General features: G+C 37.1%; 1 protein-coding gene across 3 annotated transcripts in view; it reads right to left on the reverse strand.

The window, feature by feature from the left end:
- Window positions 1-19877, reverse strand: part of Ptpmeg2 (Protein tyrosine phosphatase Meg2) — a 43095-nt gene that overhangs the window by 17983 nt on the left and 5235 nt on the right. The window contains exons 1-4 of one of the 3 annotated variants that reach the window (XM_053756133.2): window positions 18968-19341; window positions 18473-18694; window positions 17113-17202; window positions 14447-14587 (exon numbers count right to left, since the gene is read on the reverse strand). In XM_053756133.2, the coding sequence (XP_053612108.1) occupies window positions 14447-14587; window positions 17113-17202; window positions 18473-18694; window positions 18968-19036 (522 nt within the window). In that variant the 5' untranslated portion in view covers window positions 19037-19341. Of the gene's footprint in view, window positions 1-14446; window positions 14588-15307; window positions 15327-17112; window positions 17203-18472; window positions 18695-18967; window positions 19342-19877 lie in introns of those variants that run through there. The other 2 variants (XM_053756134.1, XM_053756135.1) reach the window with 2 other exon arrangements.

Below are 19877 nucleotides of genomic sequence, written 5' to 3' on the forward strand. Positions count from 1 at the left end.
GCGATGTGACGAGGCGAATCCATCTGCAATGCGTTTAGTTTGTGTGTTATGTCATGCTCGTGCTGTACCTACTGGCCCCGATGCATAAATAATCCTTATCCACGCACGACGACATTTACGTGCGCAGTGCTGCCATCTCTCGGATTGATCCGACCCCTAGTGTTATTACTACGGGCAAAGTTGCCATACTATATTATATCATTTCATATATTCATCAAAGAACTTTTTTCGTATCCATTGTGTTTACAGGAATAAGTAATGGAGTTTGTAAGATCAAGTTGAAAGAGAATTCGTTTCGCGATATTAAAAGCTTAAGAAAAAGAGCATTTATTAATAGTCATCTCATTAATTTAAGTAAAATTATATCAGAAAACAACTTTAGTATTTACTATTCAGCTCACTTTAAAAAAGACGGTAAAGTAAAATCGAACAGTCAACCGTAAGTCAAGTTATCCTGAATGGACATTTATGAGGCGGTAATAGCGACGAACATGATTATGGCCATGCAGTTTATAGAAGCGGAGTCATACTTGAATATAATATGTATGTTCTCGTTGTACATAGTTTACCCGCTCGTTCCCAAGTATGGTCATCTCTCTGATCTGCGCAATATGGCTACTGACTTGACGATTGGCCTTCTATAGTATTAGTCATATCTATTAGTATGCTTCCGTCTATATCTGACAGGTCGGACTTTTGGTCGGAATATTTTTTTTTTGTTATTCATTATCTGAATTAACAAAGACAAAATATTTCATAAATGTTAACTTTTATATGTTTTGTTTAATTCATTCTCAAAATTTGAATAATAACAGAATTATCCTTTTGTCATTTACTTGCTAACAGCAACTTTAGACTTATGTTAAATGTTGTTATTTAAATGCATTCAACGCCATACATTTTGAAAGAGAAAAGTTCAGATGGGAGAAATATCGGAAAACCATAAAATACAATCAATTTGGAACGTCCCCGACAGAAGTGAAGCCGAAACGGGACACAGAAAGCGAACTCGGCACCTCGCCGCATTCTAACGAGGCGCCTAGTTTTCACCGGCGAAAATCCAATACCTCCAATATTCTGTTCTATATTTAATTCAAAAGCTTTACACTGAAAATTCATTCTTTGGATATTATTGCAGTAACGTTATAATTTCAATTAACGAAACAAGATGTTCAACAACCATTGAACAGATTCAAATTTAATCCCGTTCGAAATAAAACCACCCGAAAACAATAAAGAGTTAAGTTGATCGTGAAAGTACCAATTACAGAGAGCTCCAGCTTTGAAATATTATTTCCCTAACAACAAAACATCGGTGCCCGACGTACCGGAACAAATGATTTTCATAACAACATGGTATGGATGTTGACGAAAACTCGCCTCGGAACGGGCCTGTCAGTGAATAAACTTTATTGACATTTGACAATATAGCGATTTGAATTTCAAATCAACTTGCAAATACCTAGTGAGGCCCCGTACGGTCCTTATGTATCGAAAACAACTTTGTTTAATCATTGAGGCATTAAAATATTACTGTCTTCAACTATATTATGCTGGGCAAAAGTCTACACTTTCCATGAATCCTCGTCCCTAGTTGTTTCTAAATTCACCCAACCATCTACTCCTAGGCCTACCTCGTGTGATGTACATATTTTGTTATTAATTTATTAATTCGATTCAAGAGGTTAAGTTAGAAGATGTAGACGATATAGACACAGTACTAAACGACTCACGAATAATTTATAATTCCATCCTACCAAATCGTGTTGGAAAGCTAAAACTACGAAGTGCATAAACTAAAGAGCCATTTATTTGAGTTGTTTGTATAAAATGCAGTGAAGAAATTGGCGGTGGCCCAGGCCACCCCATTCCCCTCGTGATGTAGGTCAGGAATGGCGTCCCCGTTTGCGGAGATGCGACGCGACGGAGCAGCCCGGAGCCGACGAGCGCACTCTCCGGAGCTGACAAACTCGACCAACTAACCCAAGAAAAAGCGACAACGTAGATTTCAGAAGTACTGCGAATTACTTATGTTTCGCCTGACGCAACTTCATAGATTACGCGACCCGTCAATTTTGCTGAATTTACCAAAATAATGAAGCGCTAACGAGGCGTTCATGCCATCATGTGATCATTTACTTGGAACCGCGTAATTTTGTAATTCTATGTCTTTGGAATGTCAAGATTAAATTTAAGCTCGCAACGAAGTTGAAGATGTTGAAATTATAATACCCTCACGTGAATAAGGATAGTATCGTACCACGGTACACAATGCATTTTGCTGTCGGGTATATTAATTGTGTATAGAAAAAGAAAAAAAAATTGCCAGCTGCCGTTTGGCATCTGCCAGGTTATACGCTGCATCCGATTTTTTTACGCAATCAATGACCATATTATAATAGTTATAGAATGGAAGGGAGTAGTGCAAAAGAAGCAAGTTAATTTTAAAACGGAGAAAATTTTTCACGAAAATTATTTTTTTGAGAATTTAATTCCAAACAATAACGCTATATAACGAATTTAATGTCAAACAAGATTAATCAAATACAACTGACAATAAACGTCCGGAAGCGACGACTTCCTCGAAAGAGCCAAATACAAGTGGGAGTATGGATGATAGCTAAAATATATTTGCCGACTAAGAACGTAATCGGAATACCTGATAAAATGTCGCTGACAGACAACCAATTCTTTGTCCAATCGCTCGAGGAATTATGGGAATTGAATTAGGCGCAGGTAAATAAATTGTTAGGTTTATTTTGGTATTTCATCTACCAATACAGATTAATATATTATAATAATAATATTAACCTATTATATATTTTATACAATGTATAACTCAATCTCCTAAGAATTTCATCCACAACTTAGCTACTACAGAGCTTTTGTTAAAACTTTACAAAAATGCCATTTTGCCACAAGCTTTTGTTATGATCAGAGAGATCTTGTCGCGTTTGAAGCGTGACAAAAACATATCCGTTTCATAATAAGCCGGAGAGGAGTTCGTCGTTTGGTTCCGATCCTAGGTGCACCATCACATCAGGTCACGCTTATCATAATAATGCATTGTCACGTCCTATAGAGGTGAAATTTTCCACGTCGGTTCGAACTGAACCGAAAATTTCACCTGTATAGGACGAGCGGAAGTAGGTGAAATTTAACTTGCATGATTTGATTACAGAAAGACAAACATCGGGACACTGGACAGGTTGTATAGAAAATAACTAAATAACTAAACTAAATATATAAAATCTTTCTCCGTTTTATTTACAGAGTACATAGTAAAAAAATAGATTAAATTACGTCTAGGGAGCTAGAAGCTTAGAGAGTTCGTTAGAGCACAAAAAGCGGCTCTCGGCTGAATGAAATGAATGCACCGATCTCATTATACCGGCCGAACGATGAAAAGAGGCACGGTGATGAACAGTGACGAGAAGCGGAAAGCAAACTGCTCTCGATAAATGGAGCAATCCTATTGTTCTAACACTCCTGTACGGTCAAGAGCGCATCAAAGTAACACGCCTAGCAGCTGACTGTATACGTAAAGACGTAGACGACGTGTTATTACGCGAAGGGATGAAATCACACACTAATCAATGAAAAATTTTTGGCGTACACGTCCGAAATGTGACAGGAACCACGCGTCAGGACAATACGCGGAACCAGCCGTGGAATTTCATATTTTATAACGATCCATACGTGTTACAATCCTCGCTGTCGTAACACGTGTTTTGAATATGCCAACGTACAATGGTATACGCTCAACAGTACATGAAGATGCGCGTTGCAAAATCGCCGCTATTACTGGTATAGAAGTGTATACAGACAGGTTGACGAGACATGCTGTAGAGTGTACGTATTGTAATTAATTTCACGTATGGCGAGCGGAAGTAATGCGCTTGCGGAGGTGACGTCACGGTCCCGCGCGACCTTCTCCCGGCGGATATTAATCATCCCGGTACTGACACGGGGCTCGACGGCTCGTCGAACACCGTCGACCAATTCGATTAATTGATAACTAACTAGATGATGAGCAACTTCGCCCGACCTATTTAGGCCTAAAAGTTAGTTTTAGGTCGCCGAACGTTGCCGTCGCAAAATCAAATTGCCCGTCGTTTCATTACATAGCGGTATCAATTACCGGGTTTAAAATGCTGCTAAAGAAATGGAAATAGTTTAAAAGGAAATGGCTTTGATAGAATTTTCAGAGATTCGTCGAACAAGTTAATCGGTTAAACAGTTGAGTATACAAATCATTGAGTTGTGTAAGATGTATGGCGATATAATTATCGAGTAATATGGGTTAAGTAAGGAGATAAAATTTGTAGCTAGATTACGCAACGCAATAAACACGGTGTTGTGTTTACAAGAACATAATGCTGTAAGTGTTGCGCACGCGCACCGGGACATGAGTCAGACCTCCGAAGACACGTGACTTCAAGGTGAAGATCAAGATAAAAATCCATTTATCGATATCCACTACGTAGATACTCCTCTCAGTGTTGAGAAACAAATGTTCATAATGTTATCATCACGTTACACAAAATACACATGATATGAATAGGTACAATGTTTTGCTGTGTGAAATGACACATCAGTTTAGTTTTTCTCAGAATACAGCCAATTATACAAAAACAAAAAACAATTCTAATGTATTTGCGTTGCGTATGCAACTACGCCGTTTTTCACAAACTGGCATCAAATAGGTAAGTACAGAATAGAAAAATACTGCAATTATCGAGTTAATACAAGCCGAAATGAAGTAGATTATTTAATACAAACCCAAATATATAAAATTAGCAAAATAACATCGATGCAAAATAAGTATACTCATTGAATCAACTAATAAATTGGACCTATCAAAGAGAATGACCAATCAGTCGGCAAATTAAATACAGGGGACATCTAATCGAACCGGCTCGACCTTGACCTTGGTCTTGTGGAAGACTGGTCCGCGCCCACGAGGCCTCAGCAGATCCGCACCACGTGACCAAACCATCGAGAATGCTGCACACCATTCAATAAGAGCAAAGGACACCACATTGACATCATATGACACGCGCGCAAAAAGAAACGGATGCAAATTCAATTCCGCCGAGCATCTGGCGAATGGATTATTATCTGCGATACAATGGATATTTAATTATAAACGTTTATAATCCGCATACTCGTATAAGCTTTGTTGAAAGAAAATGCTACAAAGAATATTATGATATACAGTGTCGCTCTGAACGGCAGGCAGCGTGGTTTTGACATTGCGGAAGATCTGTCGAGCGCGAAAAGGTTTGCCCGGCCAAGGAAACGATTTTATGGTCAGGCGGAAGGCGTGGCACACGAGTTACTACTTCTATTGTCTGTCCAACTCCATTGTTTCGTTATTAAAATGGTTTTTTAAATAATAAGTCACAATTTGTATTAAACCTTATAAAGAGAGTCAAAAACAGAATGACGTTAACATCTAGCGAGTAAAATTTTGGCAGATATACTCAACAGAAGTCAATTTAGTAAAAAGCATAAAGCTGTCATCGAGGGAATAACAAAGCCTTCACGCATTTTCCACACTGCGAACTGTAATTGAAATTTTTCTTTAATAGGTTCACGTCTGGCAAAGGAATGTTACGTTAAGGTTATGTTTGCGTGATCAAAGCGAGCGGAAATTAGATTTAACTGATCCTTATCTAAATCTCTTTGGTGATGAATTTTGAATTTTAAATTAAGCTTATTAGAATTGGAACTTTCTGAAATTGGTATAGATATACTGAAAGTGCTAGATTCGAATTTGCTACCATCACATAGATTTCATAGGCACGTTATGTTATTTCTAGAGTAACGAAACGGCCAAGCTACACGTTTTAACTAGAATGTAGAGTATGTGCGTTCGAATTTACCAGACCTAACTTAGGTCTGGTAAAATTAGGGCGCATATATCAAAAATCTTGGCTCTACATGAGATCTGACCACTTTTTCATACATTTTGACTATATTGTAGAGTTTGTGAAGCAAACTAGGCTCGTATTGGCAACATTTTTACGTGAAAATGTTTTTGGTGGGATTCAAATTGATTAGAATAGGAATAAGGATATAGTTGTAAACTCCCTTAAATGTGGAACAAAATCACCGTAATACGGTGTGTTAAACGATAGCTTTTATTAATTTAGGTGTTTGTTGTTTATAAGCCTGTATGCACGGCTGTTTTGCATAGCAGTTTTGCCCAGTTTCATCCCAAAAATTCCTTCGCAAACTTAACTATTATGTTTGCGACTGTTTAGGAATAAACTGGGCGAATACTGGGCGTAAACCCATCTCTGGCCGTGTAAATTGACTTTGTACCAGAGTAATTTTAAGACTTAATTAGATCCACGTAACAACTTTGGAATGCTTAATATAATCTCGTTTTTGTTTTACGTATACGTACTTAATTGATGTTCTCCTTTCCCGAAACTATAATAAGTACCTACTTTACGAGTTACTGCATCACAAGGTTATTGTAATTAGGATTAATTATGTCATATTTTATTGTAACAAGTTTTGGATCATTATGACTAACATAAAGCTGTTATAACAAAAACTATTTTTTATTGTCACCACCTCATCACACATTCCTTTCTTTCGCAAATCGTGTAGAAAGCGTAGGCGTCGACCGCGGTGGAAATTACGTATCATCAATTAAAATTTCATAATATATTACGAGTTACAGAATACCGCAGCTCCCTATCATGTACAAAACCAGTACGGGTACGACCTTCGTCGAGGCCCGGCCATGTTTACACGCCACAATAACTTTTTTGTTTACTTTTATTTATCCTTCTTTGCGGACCCGATTACAAGCTTCGCTCATTTCGTCATCTTTTAATGTTTGTGTCTGTAAATTGCTCTTCGTCACTAATAAATAGGAGGACGGGGGAGAGACTTTGTCGGCCGTCCAACCAAGATGATAAAATACATCAACAGTAGGGCGCCCGACATCGGTCGGGCTTAATGGTGGCAATATAAAGGACTAATGCGACATAATCCATTGAAGGATAGATAGGAAAGTATTAAGACCAATTACTCTATACTTGTGAAAATAAATAATGAAATATAGTCTATTTTTGTTTGACTGATATTGTAGTTTAAACAAAGTACCAATATCATTATTGTGCATTAATTATATCAGTAGAGATAAAATCGTTGCTGCAGGTTGCTATATAGGTATCTACGTCAAGGAATTGCAATTTCTGGAGACTGTAATGAAAACAGCATAGATAGCCTGGGTACCTATGTCTAGGCTGTGTTCGCAAAATTACCTTGGTTAGCAATGCGGGCAGTAGCGTGCAATTGTCTCAGCTGTTGACTATCGATCGAGTGTGACTCCATACACTGTCGACCCAGCCGAGGGGGCTTCCAACCCAAGCACTTCCCAGCACTGGTAATAGACACAGGCCCCGCAATACGCGCGGCCACAACACCCAATAATAGCACTGATATGCAATCGCCACCTGTTAGCTGATCGCTCGCAGCTCACTGTTTAGCGCTATCGACACGCGCAGTTACTGAATTGATAAGTTAAATAACAATATGTACACTGGAAGATGACGTATTTACACGTAAATACACGTAGATATCTGATGAGAGCGAGGCAAGCGGGTGCTCCCGTCGACGGCGCGAGCTCAACTGACGTAGATTGGCTTTGGTAGGGCGCCGGCGAGCGGCGGGCGCTACACATCACTACGGCCGCATCCGCCCACCGCGCTACGGGGACTCCGCTACGAATTTTCATCTACCGCTACACGATGAGTTGCCGTATTGGGAAATTAAGTTTCTGCAACTCGCTGATACTTTGTAGGGTTTTTATTTTACGAACAATTTTATATTACAATTCCATTATTTATTGTTGCACCAAAATTAACTCTTTTAGATTTAATATTGGTGCAGCAAAAATAAAAACCTCTTACTTGTATCAATATTACTATGTTTAGAATGCTACTTTTGGACCTGATATAAATAACTACAAATAAGAGTCTGTTTGTGTCGGCAAAATAGACTCCCACAAATGGTAATTTCGGACAGTGGAAAATATCTATACTTATGGCTCAATAAATTATAAATGAAAGTCAAAAGATAATAAAAATCAAAATCAATCAAATCGTGAAAGTTATTTTCCTAGAAAATGGAAACAAAGGGAAATATTGAGCGAGAGGTATTGTTCCTTTTCACTGATTAGCAGCAAGCTCTCCAATAAAGATCAAAGATAAAGTTTTGTGAAATCAATTGCCAAATATTATTTTGCAGAAACTGGATTAAATTAATTAGAAAGGAATTTATATTCGGCACATGCAACAAGACTAGCCATAGCCATATAGATATAGAAGCACTGCTATTCTGCTACACGACACGCTAAATATCAATACTCGAAATTACATAGTGAATTTACATGTGAACAAACCCTCGATGTGATAATGGACTCACTGTCATAGGAGCCTTGAATGTCACGTGTTAATTGGAAATTTTAGGGTCAAAATAATATAAAGTAATTATAATAATCACACTGAATATGTCATGAAGACGAAGACGCAGACGCAGCCGGTAATTATGTAGAATAATATAATAACGAGAATTTACCTAATAACAAATTGGTTTCAAATTCAAATTCAAATTCAAATCATTTATTCAGAAATTAGACCTTCACAGGCACTTTTTCTCGTCAATCTTTAAATTTATAGTTATTTCTCACAAGCTAGAAACTACTGGCATTTCGGAACGACCACTGCTGAGAAGAAATGCCGAAAGAAACTCATTTGAACAGTGTTGGTCCCTATCATGCCAGATCGGCTTACCATTATTGTTTCTTACAAAAAATTTTTTTTTTCTTTTCTTTCTAATAATATATAAAATTCAAATCAACTATTTTCTAATCATGGTTCGACAATAACACGATGTTATTTTTTTCCTTTTTTTTAATAACGATTAAGGTAAGTACTAAAAAAAATTTAAAACTCATTACAACAAATAAACTCGAACAAACAAAACATCCGTAAACAGATAAACGTACCAGCTGGTAAATTACCCTTGACTTTTACACAGCCAGGTTGTTACCTGGCTGTGTAAAATGACAGAGTGGAGAAAACCCTTCAGATTCCAGCGTGGGAGCTGAAGTAAAATCATTATTGGATTAGGTTATCGGAAGTTCGCGGCACGTAGGATGAGGTTACTAGTTCACCACGTGACGCTGCATATCGACGAATAAGGTGCATCAAAGGAAAAAGTTATTCCGTTTCGAAGTAAAGTTTAATTTTTTGTAAGTAAATATGAAATTATTAGGAATTCTGGTGCGGCGAGTTGAGAACTTTCATTTGGTACAAATGAAATGGTCGTCCTGCAAATATGTAGCGCAAAAAGCAAGGATTAATTTTGTTAAAGGAATTTCATGAATTCGAGTGACAGTTGAAATAAAACTTTAAAACAAGATTACTTTGACTTATGTACGGTCCGTGCGACTTTGGCCGGTGTTCAGTTAGATCACAGATTTATATAAAAGTCATGAAATGCATGCCACGTGTAGTCATGCTCAGGTATAATTGCGTATAATGATAGCGATGGCATTGTTTTTCTTACTTACGTCTTCATTGTATAATTATTATATGACGTTAATGTATCCAAACTTTTATCCGTCAAGTAACTACTTTATCGAAAACGATATATCACATAGCTTCAAGTATCTTTACAACTTTTTAACACAGTGTATTCCTTGTTATACTGTGACCACAATACTCGTATAAGAGTACTAGCGTCCTTACTATACGAGTGTTTCCAAAGTCATCATATTGTCTTTTCTCTCAATTATTTTATGTGATGAACAAACTCTTGACATGCCTACGTTGCGTAAGCAATTTGACACAATTTGCCAACCTTGCCACATTCGAGTAGAATAAAACTGAAAATTGATTTAAAATTGGGATTACTAGGTACTTTGGAATACGGCCCAAGTACATAATGATATAACATTTGATGCATCGATTGTTTTACAATATTCTGATAAAATAAACATAAAATAAAATAAATATTTTTACAAATTTTATCGGTAGAAAAATTCTGATTGCGATCTGTTTTCTGTGCAGTGAACTGCATGTCAATTACCCTCCATCGCCCATTTTTTATGGACGGTAGAGGGCCGAATATGTACTGTAGTGTGTAGGTAGATAGTGCTGTAATCTGTACATGGGAGGTCAGTGGGACGCCCGCAGCTCCAACTAGCTATCTAGGATATTTACATTAGCCGAGTTCTCAACTTTTCACGGCTTCAGTTTTGGCCACAGTTTAGCATGCTAAAGGAGATTAACGTAAGGGCTTGCGTAACGTATGCGACAAGTTGCCACATGAATAAGTGCATTTAAATGTAGGTATGTTTCATCGAAAATGAAATTATTTCACGACATGAAGTAATTTACAGAAAAATCAAAGCTCTTTGCTATACGACTTTGCAGTGCCGTAAAAAGGGGACAAACCAATTTGAAGTAGTCTACATACGTGCATTATTTTCCGAGAATAACACTAACCATATAATGGTTAAGTAGTCTTTCTATAAACCAACTCGTAATCAACGAGAATATAGATATGGCATACAGTGAACAAACACGTTTTTACAATTATGATTTAAGTACTGCATAAAAACATGGGAAATAAATTATGCAACCGTGATAAAGGTAAAAACCAAAGAATTACAAATACCACTTATTATGTCATCGATCGCTTCGCTTCGTCTCTCTTAAAGAGTCCAAAAATATAAGTAAAATGTTCGCCTTACAAACAACCAAGGACAAGACACTAACAGCCATTAACGATATCATTTAAAGTAAAAGAAGATATAATATTCAGGAATGCATTCGGGTTTCTCTATACATATTTCTACAGAATATTTGAAATGTCAGAAAAATCGACTGTTGAGGATATACCAAGATTTATCACAAGCGATTAGGTTTTATTGTGATCTGGATACACGTATAGCCAATGCCCTGATAAATCAAGTAAACGTATTTGTGATTTATCATGACCCATACAGCCTTCGCTAATTTATCGGCAGAGGAGCTTTTGTTGGCTTTGAGGCCAAGATTGATTGGCATTAGCCAGCTTAGTGACGTCACTCAGACTTGTGATATGACGGGCAAACTGCGGGAAAGTTCGACAAGCGATGGCGGCCCAGAACTTAAGACGCAGGGCAAGTACTTTCGGCCGATCTCTTTTCTGTGGAAAATATGTTAAACAGTATCGTCAAGAAGATATAACAGACTCTATAAATCTATCGCACTAGCTTTTGCTCGCGGCTCCGCCCGCGTTACATTCCACGAGAGCAGTTTTTTTCCGGGATGAATAGTACCTGATGTTCTTCCCCATACATATGTAACAAACTTATTCTCGCATTTATTACTTATTAGGATGGTTGAGGTCAAAGCGATATTTACCATTCCAATTAAATTGCGAAATCGATTACTACGAAATAGAAATGATATGAATTCCATTTATAATTTACGATTCATTTAGTTGAAAGCTACACGACTATCGGCGGCAAATTCCGAGAACAGTGTCGGCCGCATGACCGTGATTATTAAATACTACGCTGCGGATAATAATATACTATGGCTGCGGATACAGAATGGATGGGAAAAAGTTTTCCTATTAAAAGTAATAAAAATGTTAATTACTGGAAAGATTTATGTATGTTTAATTTTACTTTAATATCCTGAGATATAGATTTAAACAAATCTGGCATTGTCATGTCTACATATAGCCTAGAGTCATTATCAAACATAGCACATACGTCATTATATTATTAACATATTTCGTTAATTAACAAAAATATTATGTCAATGGTTCGTTCATTAATAAGTTCCGAAAACATCCGACATCTCGAAAAAATTCTGTTGTATGGACGACATAATAAAATTTAATTAAAATTAACATAACAAATGCGCAAAAGGAAATTGAAACAATGGCATGGCCTAGCCTTGGGGGCGAGCATTCAGTGCCGTGGCAGTATTCTTTATTATGCCGGCTTCACCCTATCGCCGAACTCTGACAGATACCGACGTGAATTCACGAATATTGCGTAGTTTGTAAGCAAGCTTTTATTTACCATAATGAAAATCTAGCAATGTATGCCGAATGCGCCAAAGTTCCGTCAATATTTTTGCGATAATGTATAGCCGACATTATTTTGTGGCTTTGGCGAGGTGACCTACGACCTCTTGGCGAAGTTTCCACGAGTGGGCGGCTCATTACTCGCAATCAATCGATATGAGCCCACTCGATACCGCTTCAACACCCATCACTGCATCAGATACACCCTTCATCTAAATGGGAGCACTTGAGACTCGCACGCGAAATAATTAATTTCCTGTTAAGAGTCATAGCCCATTGCTCAGTCGCGACGTTGACGTCCGTCGACAGACAACGCATAACAAAGCAGAAATTGTATGAAATTTCGACGTACGTCAACGCACGTCAGTGTCAAAACCTATGGAAAACGGATCTACAAATTAGCAATGGCTCTTACAGTACTCTTTCTACGTAGTTAAGTAACACGTAGACATTATAAGTTTGCGTAATGCAAGGAGGCCCATAACAGGAGGTATTTAAAATAATTCTCATATGTATATTCTCTAATTACTTGCCACATTATTGAATGAATGTACAAAGTCCAACTTTTGCTTTAATAAATGAGCCGCATGTAAATTATAAATTATGGAAATATAAACATAAAGTTAAATGTCTTGGAAATACGAAGTGGAGTAAGCAGGCAGACTAGTTATTTTAAAGTAAGGCGCTAAGTTTCAGGCTGTAGGAACTAGTGCAAATTAAAAAGAACCCTGCACTGAACCCGGAGGCATAGATTCAACTTGGAACAGAGACTAGCTCATTACGAAAATACTCTATACATTTCTGCTTTTACTTTAACTTTTTTCTCACAGCTCATTTCAATAAATAGCGTAGAAACACTGTCCAGTGATCAGTACATTTTACGTCTCGTCAATTTACGCCCGCGCAAAAACTCTTTCATAACTTGGGTTTACGCTGGGAATAAGTATCAATATCTAAACAGAAAACGATTACTGAAAGCTCATTGTCATCAGGCTCGAAGGTTTAGGCACCAAATTGCCGTTTGCCATTGTTGCCATAATAGCAGTGATCACTCACCAGACAGCTAGCAATTCATTCAAATTATGATAAGACAAATCTATGATTTTTAGTAGAATACTCGTAAATAGTAAGTTATTGTCATTGAAATTAAGTATTAAATATAGAAAATATAACACACTCGACGGAAGAATAAAAAGCTTAAGCTGGCTTGCCACGTTCTATAAAATAATTCCATCAATAAATGCAAAATCAAGTAAATGGTAAAATCTGACCCGTAAATAATAAGGTGATGGATGGCTATGCAAAAATAGCGCTGCCGTTTTGAATGTGGTACTGTAACTAGTCTTTCCGGAGATCTATTGGCTGACCTGCTCATGGTCGCACTTTTAATAGGCCTCACACAAATATTCATTAGATGATAATGGCTACTTAGATAAATCTTTTGACCACTAAGATAAACTGGGAATTCATAAGAAATGCGATTCCTAACTTTGATTTGAAGCCGAATCGCTTCAACTCGGCTTACCAAACATAATTGAATTATATTTTTAGAGCCCAACTTTAAGCAAAATACGTTTTAGTATTATAACAATGAATGTTGTCAAAACTTTTGTTGACGAGATAATCACATCGATTACATAACTCGTACGAATTCAATGAAAAGTATTTTGAAACGGGAAAGTTCCTATCACAATAGAGGTATTATAATTTACAAGTGGTTGAACCACAATAACTTTGATAAACTCGCAGAAATTTATTCAAGTTTAAACGCATAAATTTGGTATCAATTCAAGTCTGTTGCCAGCCTATTTAAACAAATGAAAGGAATAAATTCAATATCCAGACAAGGACAAATAAGCTACTATACCTACTTATATACTACATATAGCGATAGACGCTATTTATTATGACGTACAGCAGAACGCTGAACAGCAGGTCCGTTCAGTCCATATTCAGAGCCTTTAGAAGGGCTTTTTAAGGTACTAGTCGGTCAAATTATTTCTGGACTTGGCGAAGATGAAGTCGCGTCTATACCTTGGTACGGTGTGCAAAACAGGGAACAAAATTTCACTAGATGTATCGGCGAAACTGCTAACCGTACTGAAGCCATGGACCATGGTACGTGTAGAAAATAAACGAAAAGGACTTCACGTTAGTCAGGACATGGCCGAATTTAAACTTTGAGCTGGCGTGAGGTTTGTCCTAGAATACGACCATCCACTCCATATGCTCCCGTGGATGTCGTACGAGCTGACTAAGTAATAAAGTAATAGATAGCCCTGGCTGCATATAGTTGAAATGTTAAGGTTTATTCTTACGCTAAGAGACTGACCTTGAGCATGGTGAGTATCTTCCTGGACAGGTCATAGTCGAAGTTAGTATACTTGGAGTCCGTCATATCGTATATGAACACGAGGCCGGCTCGCTGAGTCTCCAGCGACTGAAGCGCCACGTCCAATTGGTACACCACGCCCTAGTAGACAAAAAATAGACATATATATGGAGTCCCAAAGTAACTACGACATTTGTGTAATTGGATTAATAAAGCGCCGATCCTATAATTTTATACAAATATATATATATATATATATATATATATATATATATATATATATACCCAGGACGTCCAGTGTAGCAGTCCGGTCTGACCAGATGGATGGCGATTGGGCTACAGAGGTCGGCAATTTATAAAGTTGGTTAGGAATGCTCACACATTAGGGGACTAAATATTATTCCAATGATGCTACGAGATCAAAATTTCACTATAATAAAGCAAAACCAATGCTACTACAGGTTTCCTATAAAGCGAATTACATTAAATGGACTAGTGGAACAAAACTTACACAAGTCCAAGATTTATATTTAAATATATTTTAGTCTTATCAATGGACTTGTACGTTTATTTCGTGTGAGAGGTAACATTTTACATTCATAATAAACGCATTTGTATCTGAAGCCAAATGCCACAATTATATAATGGGAAAATTACTAAGCAAGGCATTTAAAGGAAAATGTATAAATATTAGTGTTGACTGTGAATTGTAATGAATAATTTTAAATAGTAATTGCACTGCTTTACTAATTCAAATGCTAATGATGATGAAATTTATATAGTGTATCATATCAGGCCTAGTGTATAGAGGATTTTCTAAATGACAATGAATCTTAGTTGTCTTCCTCGAATTTCTCTTACTATTTAATCGTAGGTAGTGTGTGGTAGTGATATCTCCTTTTCTCGTATTTCTTACATCTTGAGTAATAAAATTGATATAAGTGGCAAGTGCTTCTGAAATAAAAATAAATAATTTGTTTAAAATGTAGTGTAGCCTCCGAAGTCGCTGTTAGGAACACTAGTGTTGTGAAATGTTAGTTTATTTTTTTTCATTTGTTATTCGTAATCATTCTTATGAACATATACCTAAGTTTATTATGTATGATATACTAGCTGGAAAAATTAATAAAAGGCATATTTTATTTTTTCAATTAAAATGCCAATTATATGTATGTTTAATCCCACATTAGATATTTTTTTATAAACTGATAATATAACCATAATACATTGTGCCTATTACACAGAAATTAACTAAACACTTTAATAAATATTGCCACATGAAACATGTATAAGAATCGGAAGCACCAGTACATCCGGCTATATATAGCACGCGCGACATATTGTCATGTCACATTATCATGAGGCAGATAATCAGCGCACTATATAATGTGGGCCGGCATTGAATATTATGCATGTATGAGGGAGTGCGTAGGACCAGCCTTGGCCGATCTGTGGGGTAATTCTCCTATTTTTATTCCATTGAAATGTCGCCAAAGTTGAAACATAATTCCATTAGAATCCTATCCAAATCCGATATTTATTCCAACTACACTTGTAGTTTGAAATGTCAAATTACATACAGTAAACCACAAAAAAGAATAGTGATAACAAGAAACAATATTTCGACTGAACGATAAACGAGCGATATGTCCAATCATTTAGTTGAAGTTCGATGCGTATAAGAGTACGTAACGAAAGTATCTCAACGATGAAGTCGGAACTGTATCGCAGCAACTTTGAAAACGAGAATTAGACCACTGCTCGCAAATAAGTTTGTTCTGTGCATCGAATAAGGTTACATAAATAACTATAAATTGAGGTATAAATACAATACTAGGTCTTCAGGTTGGTCATTTGGTATTTGCATTACAACTAACCAATGTACGTCGATAAATCTGATGTACATACATTTCTTATTTTTAATGTGATTGCAAAGTAATCGTGAGAGACAGTAAGCAAATATATATTTTTTAATAACACCACAAACAAATAACGCATGTTAGTCAATTTTAGACACCACGAAAGTGTATAGGTAATTTAGACAATATCATTGTAAAAGTACGTAAGAACAACATCCCTGTCTGATAAGGTAATCACTTTGTTACGAGAAAGTTTTGTGTCTACATGAACTTTCATAAACATTTTACACACACTATCGCCGAACTTAAATGCCGACGCAAATGAACATACATTGCGTAATTTTATGTATTTTTATTGCCAGCAATGTGCGACGAAACCGCCAAGCTCGCGAACTGTTTGCCGATAGTATATATATATATATATATATATATATATACCCGGCTTTAAACGGGTACGTTTTCATGATAAAATTTCAATACATACATTGGTCATTCTGACTGTGAAACAAGAAAACATGCTGTCACAGCAGAAGAGACTAGCTAGTGGCCGCCCCGAGATTTCGTCCGTCTTTTTTTCGCGATAAAAGACAGATCTTAGTTACTTACTATCTTTATGCCGAATGCATCACAATCTGTTGAGTAGTTTTGCAAAATATACACATCTTTTGTTATTATATTTTTCGTTGCGCTAAATAAAAGCTCACACGCAAACTACGCAACGTATTCGAGTCGGAATCTGTGTTTACCGACAGTATGAATCAGCCATTACTTTCAAGAGATTCTTCCAAACATTGAAGAAAGGTATACCTGCAGTGTAGTCTGATGCGTTGTCTGAGTGGGAAAGTGTTTGTTCGCTGTGAACACTGCGATGGCAGCACCGGTGGCATCGCGTGTCGGCTGCAAACGAATAATAACAACATTTATCAACATCAGGTTTGAAACGGTGGTGGTCCAGATGTTAAGATCGTCCGCCTGTGATCGAAAGGTTCGAATCCCATTCGTGCCACAGTTTGTATACTAATACACACTCGAACAGAAGAACATCACGGTAAATACAAATTAGATGTAACTATTATTTTATTTAATAAACTCTTTTATGTAGTGTAGCATATCTATCTTCTTCATAGTCGTATTCCTCATGGCTGACGGTCGTGGTCATTACGTGGAATGAAACACACATAACAACTTTCTTGGCATTATTAATGGAGTGGTTTGACATTGCCTTCTCCATATCTATAATCTCAGCAATTTTTTCGCAAGATATCCTTTTCTAGTTTCATTCATAATTTCCCGTCCACATAACAATGTCACCTGGTTAATTAATCATACAACTATTTGATTTCACCAACATCCTTATACGTTGAAAATTATTAAGAGAAAACAGGGAGTCAAACACCAAAACTAATATCGTGGCGAAAATTACTAAATATGGAAGATAAAACTCTTATGGTGAACTCATCTTGAGTAAACTTAGATAATTAAGCAATCGAAGTGTCATATTATATTCGTACATGGTAGACAGAGCCGTGTCGAAAAACACAACTAAAGGCTAAGCTAGATAGTGAATTTATTGGTGGAATTGGAATTCTAAAACAATGACAGACAGGTTGCTCGCCCACTGCCTATGTGAAGAATCCCCAGCCCTTTCCCTTGATTGACTTTCACAACCTAACGGATTTAATTGTACCAGCTGGTACCTTCTACATATGTTTATTCTACATACAGCGAACTAGAATAGTTCGTTGTAGTACGTAATTTATTTGTTCAGGCATATATAACAAATAGAGATAAACAATCGATAAGGGCTATTTATCAGTACATCATTATCTGCACTTCATTTTACAACGCTTTGCTTTCTCGTGATACTCATTCCAGCTAGCTAGCAGCTTCCTCCATATGCAGTAGTTTTGAGAATCAGAATGCCACTACGAAACATACAAACATGTTACTAACGTCCACGTGCTATGTCTCTTTTCCCATGTCGTGTACGAATCATGTAAAAGAGAGAACGTGTGGACGCAATGACGTACTGCGTGTTTTATGTTTCATTGTAGCCCCCCCAGTTGTTCGATTGATAGCTTAGAAAAAATATTTTGTGTCACACTAGTATGACATAATAGTGTGACAGTTTGTCGTGCCGTCATTGCAGCATAAAGTTGAAACTCACCAATATAGTAAATTTCCCAGTTGCAAGTTCAGTCTTGAGCGGATCCTCGAAGGGTTCGAATGCGCTGAGGCCTTCGCGCCTGCGCGTGGCCTCATGCTGCCGCCACAGCGCGAATGCTCGGTCGACGTCGAATTTGCGCGCGAGCAGGAACTTAATCGCAGTGGCTCGTGAAACACACGCTGCGCCAGACTCGCTCAAAGTGTCAAGGAACGCCTTCGTCGCCTGGAATAAAGAATTACATATAAGATTTAAAATATATATAATAACACGAATCTCAGTTAAATAACTAAAATTAAACAACTTGAGACAGAATATTTTAGGCTAAAAGCCAATCCAAAGTGACTCCATATTATTGTTACATCTAGACTTGTCAAAGTCTAAAATCAAAGCCGCCGTAAGTAGTCGCTAAATTTCCCTTTGAAGGACCCAAAAAGGGAACTAATAAAACAGCCAGATATTGAGCCAAAGCCAAAACTTAAAAAACAAAAAGAGTACCCTTAAAAATCTAATTAGCTTCCGGAAAAACGCCACCTCCATTTCCCTGAGCAACCTCGACATTGGCATGTACAAGTCGTCCAATTACAACACAATACTGTTTTCACAATTTCGTCACACTTTCATTATAACACCGAACTTCAACCTGCTTCGCGTACCAAACCGAATGGTCAATCGCGATTTAACGCGTTCACCGCGACCGATAATCCATTAGAAACTGTCACAATGGTATACTGACTACACATCGGCCATAATCATTGCGAATCAACGTGCATTGATTAGTTAGATTTTTCCTTGCGTCTATACAAAGCTCTAATTGCAACTAAGCAATGTACAAAGACCGCGGTCATAGCCAATAGTATAGTGTTGCCGAGACCCACCTGTGAACGGCAAACTATCACGGCGGACTATTGGGAAAGGACTCTCGAGAGGCACGCGTCCGTTGCATATGTATAAATGCAAATAAACCCACCGGGAGACAAGTTAATTCTTCCGGGATGTGTTTCCGGACGCGGGCTACGGACCCTGACTGCATGCATTATGGCTCGACACGGGCGACGGGACGTGCCTTTGGAGGATTACATCACTATTGAATTGATTAATCAAATACGGGAAAACTTAAAGCAAAATATGCTAATAATATGATGGTATAGAAAACACATGCTAGCAAAAACTAATACTCATATTCTTATGAGACATAAATAAATTGAAATTGTAACTAAATAAATTTTAATTGTTAGTCACACACATAACATACAGTCAGTTTAAATAATAACAACAGACTGAAAGTAAATGGGAGATGGAAAGCGAAACTTTGGTCTTATTAACTTCAAAATAAGCAAACAATTCAAAAACCCAATCAGATACATACTATAAACATAATTCTGTTTCTCATAAATCGTCTCATTCG

This window comes from Plodia interpunctella, chromosome 15, assembly GCF_027563975.2.
Source record: "Plodia interpunctella isolate USDA-ARS_2022_Savannah chromosome 15, ilPloInte3.2, whole genome shotgun sequence".
Taxonomy (NCBI): domain Eukaryota; kingdom Metazoa; phylum Arthropoda; class Insecta; order Lepidoptera; family Pyralidae; genus Plodia; species Plodia interpunctella.